The 7,537-nt window shown below is 43.7% G+C and overlaps 1 protein-coding gene across 1 annotated transcript in view; it reads right to left on the reverse strand.

The window, feature by feature from the left end:
* Positions 1 to 349: 349 nt before the first annotated feature.
* The window catches only part of LOC123097296 (probable protein S-acyltransferase 23), a 13,548-nt gene continuing 6,360 nt past the window's right edge, over positions 350 to 7,537 (reverse strand). Inside the window, exons 5-13 of the mRNA XM_044518998.1 lie at positions 6,600 to 6,763; positions 6,141 to 6,270; positions 5,946 to 6,045; positions 5,572 to 5,620; positions 2,330 to 2,404; positions 2,022 to 2,120; positions 1,379 to 1,457; positions 1,157 to 1,305; positions 350 to 835 (exon numbers count right to left, since the gene is read on the reverse strand). Coding sequence (XP_044374933.1) covers positions 647 to 835; positions 1,157 to 1,305; positions 1,379 to 1,457; positions 2,022 to 2,120; positions 2,330 to 2,404; positions 5,572 to 5,620; positions 5,946 to 6,045; positions 6,141 to 6,270; positions 6,600 to 6,763 — 1,034 coding nt within the window. The 3' untranslated portion in view covers positions 350 to 646. The remainder of the gene's footprint in view (positions 836 to 1,156; positions 1,306 to 1,378; positions 1,458 to 2,021; positions 2,121 to 2,329; positions 2,405 to 5,571; positions 5,621 to 5,945; positions 6,046 to 6,140; positions 6,271 to 6,599; positions 6,764 to 7,537) is intronic.

Genomic DNA, 7,537 nt, shown 5'->3' on the forward strand with positions numbered 1-7,537 from the left:
CGTAGGATAAATAATGAGGTGGAGAAGAGAGAACTCATGACGGGAACGTCTCCTCCCACTAAAAGTGTATCGCCGGAAATCCTAAAATAAATCCAAATAAATGCAAGTATAAAGACTTAAACCCTGACGGGTTAGAGATACCACTGTCCACCTAACCATCCAACCACATATTGGTTCGCCCAAGGTGATCACCTCGTTGAGATGTGTTGTAGGAGATAATAGGCCTTCCCATTTCATTGACCCGGATTTGGGAGGAATCGCCGAACAATTTGCCCACACACAGTAACAGTCTACAAGCGATCAGAAAGGGCATTCTCAAGCCATTTATGATCACAATTTCCGCACGTGATGAAGAGAAATTTCACATCAATAGCAGTAAAAAAAATCACAGTAATTCAGTTTCTCACTGGAAGATGAGAATATTCTCAAGATCTAAATAGGGATGGATAGAGTCTAGCTTGGAGCTGTGCCAGGAAAATATGTATGTTGGTACTTACTTTTGTTGTGAATGACTACTCAAATTCCAGACCGTTAGATTTTACAACTGACACAACCATCGTCATCAACTCTATGCACAAAAATCATCCCATTTCTACACTTGCACCACCACAGCACATCCAGCCTGGTCTAGCAAGGAACCATAGCTTCACTCTACTGTCTGTTGAAGGGTTGGCCATGCAGCCTCCTCGTCGTTGTTGTAGCCATTAACAAGAAAATAAGCGCAGTTCTTCTGCCAGCCTTGGTTATAAGGATTCCTGAAGCGTCCATCAGGCCCACGAAGATAAGTGTAGCGCGACTGGTTTGCAGCCTCATTAGTTGTGAGATTCCTCGCTATCTGCATCAAACATGGCATGTAATGGGTAAGCACATGTTATGAAAAGCCTGACGGTGTTCCGTCTTGGTCTTTCTAGCATATCGGGGACAAATGGGAGTATCAATATGGGACTGTTGAGTGATAAGCAGAGATTCTCTTGTGTCATGAACTATATAGGTGTTGCAGGCATAAAATACAAGCACTTGTGCTTCTCTGTTATTCCCATTGTAGAAAATGTCAGGCCATAATAATACAACAATGCATGCAAACCTAATGTGTGGCCAGCGTGATAAACCAATATCGCAGCAAAGTCCTAAGCAATTAGTCAACAAGACAGCTTACCATTACTGCTTGTGCCACCGTCAAAATAAGAGCTCCAGTTAATAAGAAAATATCCATGAACATGAACAGTACAGCACCAGGATGTTTTGTCACCATGAAGTGAGTCCACGACTCAGAAGATGAGAGTATAATGGGCTCCGTCCAAAGTCCTGCCGTCAGATGTCCATGAACTGTTACTACACTATTAAAAGAAATGAACGTATATTCACTATGCCTCCTTACTGTGGAATCCAACGGCAGCACCGAGAAGGGTTGTAGCTATCCCCATACAAAGAAAGACCAAAAAGTCCCACTTATTTCTCTATAAACAAAAGATATGTTAGTTATACGGAGATCCATAAGATCTGATGCAGAATAAGTTGAACATAAGGCATGCGTATTCTTTATTCTTAAGTTCAAAAGGAAGCACTTTGAATATCAACTGCAGTCAGATTTGAAAACGAACTCCATAGTCCCCAGCTATAGCAAAGTATATATAACATAATAAAATGTTCTCTCAATAATTTCCAGAGTCTACGAATAACAACAAGCAGCACGATGCACCAACACACAAAATTAGTGCCCCCTATTTAGTCAATGGGACATTCCGAGAATATTTCCTGCTACGGCTGGAACAGCACGTCAGGGATTAATGCCCCTTTTGCTAAAGAGTACGGTACATTTGGCTCCATAACTTAAAATGAAGCATTTCATGCAACAATTGGATAATGGAAAAGCGCTAGCTAAGAGTAAAGTACATTATGGTTAACTTGAATAATTTGCAACTACCACTGGTACAGCCCGATGTGAAGTTTTCTATTCTAATAGAAGATAAGTAAAGTTGAAAACTTTAACTAGATTCAAACTCGACATATCCACATCTTACCTTCCCAACACAATTTGATATCCAGGGGCAGTGATGGTCAAACTGTTCAACACACTGCTTACAAATTGGACAATGTTTGGAGCGCACAGGACGAACTATCTGGTAAGTACAATTACTAAAAAATTAGTCTGGTAACAACAAGATGTAGTAGCATCAATGACATAAGAAAAACAATGGAGAACCTTATGTAGCTATGTTCACATGATATATTTTAAAAATAAAATGTCGTGTCAAAATGAATATCCAAGAGAAAATAGTAAAAAAGAAAAGTAAAGCGAAAATGGAAGTAAACTACAACATTATAATACCTTGCAAGTAGGGCATAGCTGAGACCAACTGCCTGTAAAAGTAGAGGAACTAAGATCAATCCCCATGAGTAGTTCCTGCAAGTATAACACAGCTCAGTAATGATGTTGAAGATATTGAAGAAAAGTCCCTAAGAATATGGCGTAATTGCTGAGTACAAAATATTCAGTATCTACTTCTCAGATGGCATCTAGGGGCTGTTTGGTTGCTGCCCACAGCAGCTATTGGCGACCGATTCGACCGCCAGCATCTCGCCCAGGAATCGGCTATCAAATGAACTGGAAAGAGCCAATGGGCCTTGGCAAGCCAAAATTTTGGAGCCCAGCCAAATGGATACCAATACAGCGGTCAACGCCAAAGAATTGGCTGGGCAGCTCAGGGTAGCGACCCAAACAGACCCCTAGTGTCACGACCCAAGCTCCGGAGAGCGTAGTCATGAGGAGGCTGTTGTGCCGTAGCGTGGAGAGAGGTGGGCAAGAGGGTTGGTGGAGGTGAACCTCCGTTTTCTGGTTTTCCTCAGCACTAAGGTGTACACGACACGGCTGTCCAGTATATGGACAACAGCTACTTGATACCCAAGTTGGATCAGACCCTTTCCTAACAAAACTCCTCCCATGTCAAGTTTGATCTACCCCGACCTCTCCTGACATTATCAGCACGTGTAACCATCCACTATGCACTGACACTTCGGGAGGCCTATTGTATATGCCCAAACCATCTCAGTTGATGTTGGACAAGCTTCTCTTCAATTGGTGCTACCTCAACTCTATCGCGTATATCATCTATCCGAACCGATACTTTCTTGTGTGGCCACATGCGCATCTCTGCTACACTAACTGTTGGACATGCCGCCTTTTAGTTAGCAGCAGCATACAACATTGCAGGTTGAATCGCCGTCTTGTATGTTAAGAGTTATATTATGTCCATGCATAGCCTGTGTAGTTTCCCCGTTGTATAGGGGTTTCCTGCATATTTACCACCTCTACATGTATATATACATATTGACCGTTGGCCCTCAGGAAATACAAGTTGCATATATCATAACATGGTATTAAAGCCCTAGTTTTTTTTCGCAAGCGCAACTCGTGCTGAGATCCAATCTTGCGTGGCCCATCGCTGCTCCTCTTCTTCGCACCACCGTGTTACTGCTCCTCTTCCCCAATTGTGCCGCCGTGCTACTGCTCCCTGTCCTTATCAACCCCCGCTGCCGCTGCTCCACTGCAAACGACAGCCTGTCCAGCAGCCGCCTCTCAGAACGATTTACGCGGGGGTCTCCTCAGGTTGAAGCCCACCTCCAAGCCATCGGCTGAGTTAGAAGCCAGCCACAGCTGCCACTTATTGTGCAAGCTAGCTACGTTCGCTCATGGGATCAGCCGCCGCCCGTACAAGCTAGCTGCATCTGCTAGTGGGATTCACACCGTTGCCCCTCTGGATCCAGCCCTACAGGTCAATGCCCCAGCAGCTTTGGCTTCCATCCTGCCTCGCCCCGTCGATCCAGCGCTACTATTAACAGGGAGATCACATGTTCTCCCAGACAGCCGCTACAGGTCCACGCAGCGCTGCCTCCCGTGACTACGCATGCCCGCGTTCGCGATCCGCGACGGCCACCGATCTCCGCGCGTCGACCCCATGTACAGGTCGACCTCGTGTTCCGACGGCCTCCTGCCGCTGCATCGTTCCATTGGGATTACATCGAGCCGACGCCCTCCTCTGTGATTCACATCTATTCGAGCCAGCTTGCTTCAGTAATATACTTTGTTGGGACTTCGTGTTTCTCCAAGGCTCACCAAATGACATTTCGCGGTATCTTATCATAGGTCTTCTCCAAGTCAATGAACACCATATGCAGGTCCACATTTTGCTCCATGTATCTCTCCGTAAGTTGTCGTACCAAGAAAATGGCTTACATAGTCAACCTCTTAGGTATGAACCCAACTGGTTTTAGGTCACGCTTGCCATTCTTCTTAAGTGGTGCTCAATGACTCTCCCATAGCTTCATTGCATCACTCAATAGCTTAATTCCATGGTAATTAGCACAACTGTGAACATCCCCTCGTTCTTGAAGATTGGTACTAATATTCTCCGCCTCCATTCTTAGGGCATCTTGCTTGACCAAAAAATGAGGTTGAAAAGCTTAGTTAGCCATACTATCGCAATGTCTCCAAATCCTCTCCACACCTCAATGGGGATACAATCAGGGCCCATCGCCTTGCCTCCCTTCATTCTTTTTAAAGCCTCCCTGACCTCGTACTCTTGGATCTGTCGAATAAAACATCTCTTAGTATCATCAATGGAGTTGTCCAGCTCAATGGTAGAGCTCTCATTCTCTCCACCGAACAACTTGCCGAAGTATTCTCGCCATCTATGCTTAATCTCCTCGTCCTTCACCACAAGTCGATATGCTCCATCCTTGATGCATTTGACTTGGTTGACATCCTCATCTTCCTCTCTCGGATCTTGGCCATCTTATAGATGTCCCTTTCGCCTTCTTTCGTGTTTAAACGCTGGTAGAGGTCCTCATACGCCCGACCCTCGTTTCACTCACAGCTCGCTTTGCGGTCTTCTCTGCCACCTTCTACTCTCTATTTTGTCTGTACTCCTATCCAGGTGTAGGCGTATGAAACAGCCTTTCTTCTCCTCAATAGCCTTCTCAACATCATCGTGTCACCACCAGATATCTTCAGCTTTGCTTCTACTTCCCCTGGTCACCCCATACTCCTCTGAAGACACATCCCAAACGCAAGTCGCCATCTTCATCCACATTGTTTGCATCACCTCCTTCCTCCCAAGAGCCCTCCTTAATAACCCTCTTGTTGAAAGCCTGAGTTGCCTCCCCCTTAAGCTACCACCACTTCGTTCTAGCGACTTTCACGCGTTCATCCCACTGGACACGAATCTGAAAACGGAAGTCAGCCACCACAAGTTTGTGTTGTGGGACAACACTCTCTCCAGGTATCACCTTACAATCAAGGCAAGCACGCTTGTCTTCCCTTCTTGAGAGGATGAAATCAATTTGGCTAGAGTGTTGACCACTACTAAAAACTGGATTCTCTCTTCCCAAATAGTACTATAGTACTATGTACCAACTGCAATAATAAGTTTGAACTCAAAAGGCTGAACTCTTACTTTATACAGAATCACTATGACAAGATTCTTTAAATATTGAGGTGGGCCATTTTCTTAAAGTGCTTGCGTACAAAAATTAAAGTTTGAACACCACTAGTACTCTAGCAGAACATTCTACCTTCGGATCAAGCCCCTCGGTATTGGTTTTGATGTAGCCTGGAGTGTTTCTGTCAAAGCCCAAAACAGCAAAACTGACATTAAGCAGTAAGCAGACAGAGTACTTTAGAAGAAAACAAACTTAACATCTACAAATCAGCTACTGAAAATTAAAAAGGGGGTAATTCTGGACTATTAACGTTTGAAAGAAGTGTTCATTGTTTTCCTCATCATCTTTCTAAAGATTTTACATAAATACAGCAATCGCCAAGCATCATTAGTGTATTGCATAGCACAAAAAAAGAAAAAGAAAGGAAAAATAAAGCACTTGTAAAAAGATTCCAAACAGTGCATGCAAATGATCCAGTTAAGTAAACTAAATATGAAGTAGGCTACCTGCTAACTCTGTAGAACACCACTTGCGACGCCAAGGCAAGAGAAATAGCAGCCCATGACCAAAGACCAACAGCAGCAGTGATTCTAGAAAAATCAGATGCTGGAAAGGTTTCATAATCAGGTTAGATCATGAACGACGCTTTACAAGTCTTAAGCTTGAACATCAATAACAAAAACCTCACAAACTATACTCACCAAAAACAATTGATTTCAGGAAAAGGATCATGAGGATAACAAGATAAGAAAACAGGATAGGTGCGTATCCAACCTTGCCCAGCCTCCCTGAGCAGTACTTGTCTCCAAAGCTTACTTTTGTAGCATTAGACTAAAAGCGGAGAAATAAAACTTCCATTAGTGGAGCTCAGAAGATTAGTACATAGTGCACACAGTAACGAATCTAAGTCATTTTGTTGGAAAACATCTCCAAGAGGAAGGGGGGAAAGAAGTAGGGAAAACAGGAAATATGAACAAATGTGAGTGCACCAATCCAAATACAAGTTTATATCTATGTTTGGCTGCAAATATTTACCACAGCCCACGCCTATCTAGCTGCAGTAGTCTATCAGCAGACTGAACATTAGCATTTAGTTAATTTTTGGGGTCAAACAATGTTATCTCTTATAAGTAAAGTAACAATTCCAGGAGAAAACTTACAAGTATATTGGAAAGATGCCGTTGACCTTTGTCTGCTGCAAGTTGCAAAGGAGTAAACCCACCTCTATCCCTCAATGTTAGTTCCTGCTTGGTGCCTGCATGTACAAGAAGGGTGCAAACTTCTAAACTTCCTCTTATAACAGCCCAGTGTAAGGGAGTGCAACCTGCATGACACCACAAAAGGAGCTTAGTAAAAATGTGGATTCTAGGTAGGATCTACCTCAATAAAATTACCAGCAACTCCTGATATATTAGTTCGTCTATTACCATAAGACATGCAACTTCACATGGTTTAAAATCTAACCAATGATTCATCCCCTTACTATGTACTCCCACCATCCCAAAATAAGTGTCGCTGATTTAGTACAACTTTGTACTCAAGTTGTACTAAATCAGCGACACTTGTTTTGGGACGGAGGGAGTACCTCCTAAATTTGGGCATTAAAAATTGTCCTGCCATTTTGTTGACAACCCCAGATGAAATCCACAAACAACAACCCTAGCAAACCCTAATAATACTGTAAGTTTGTCCCAAACAGAGCCCTCTCACCCATGAGCACCCGCCAGTGTGCCTCTTCCCTTCCTCTATTCAGCTACTACTGCTCATTGTCAAAGCTCACCTGCTGGCTCCTGGACTGGTCAGGAATGATAGGACAGTGGATGTGTGGTCTCGCACCAGAGTTGGGCTGGGCAATCCACATATACACTTCAACACCCCCTCTCATGTGTGACCCGGGAAGTCAACACGTGAACAGACTCAGAGGTATGGCTCAAGAGGATACGTGGACACAGAGGGGGCAACAACCATTTTTAGATAAATTGCAAATTCCAGGACTTGAACTCAAGACCTTCGGCCATGATATCATGTTATGGATGCAATTTATGTGTGTGTGTGTGTGTACATACATATAAGACTTAGACCTATACTAATACTCGTT

Source organism: Triticum aestivum, chromosome 4D, assembly GCF_018294505.1.
Source record: "Triticum aestivum cultivar Chinese Spring chromosome 4D, IWGSC CS RefSeq v2.1, whole genome shotgun sequence".
Classification (NCBI taxonomy): domain Eukaryota; kingdom Viridiplantae; phylum Streptophyta; class Magnoliopsida; order Poales; family Poaceae; genus Triticum; species Triticum aestivum.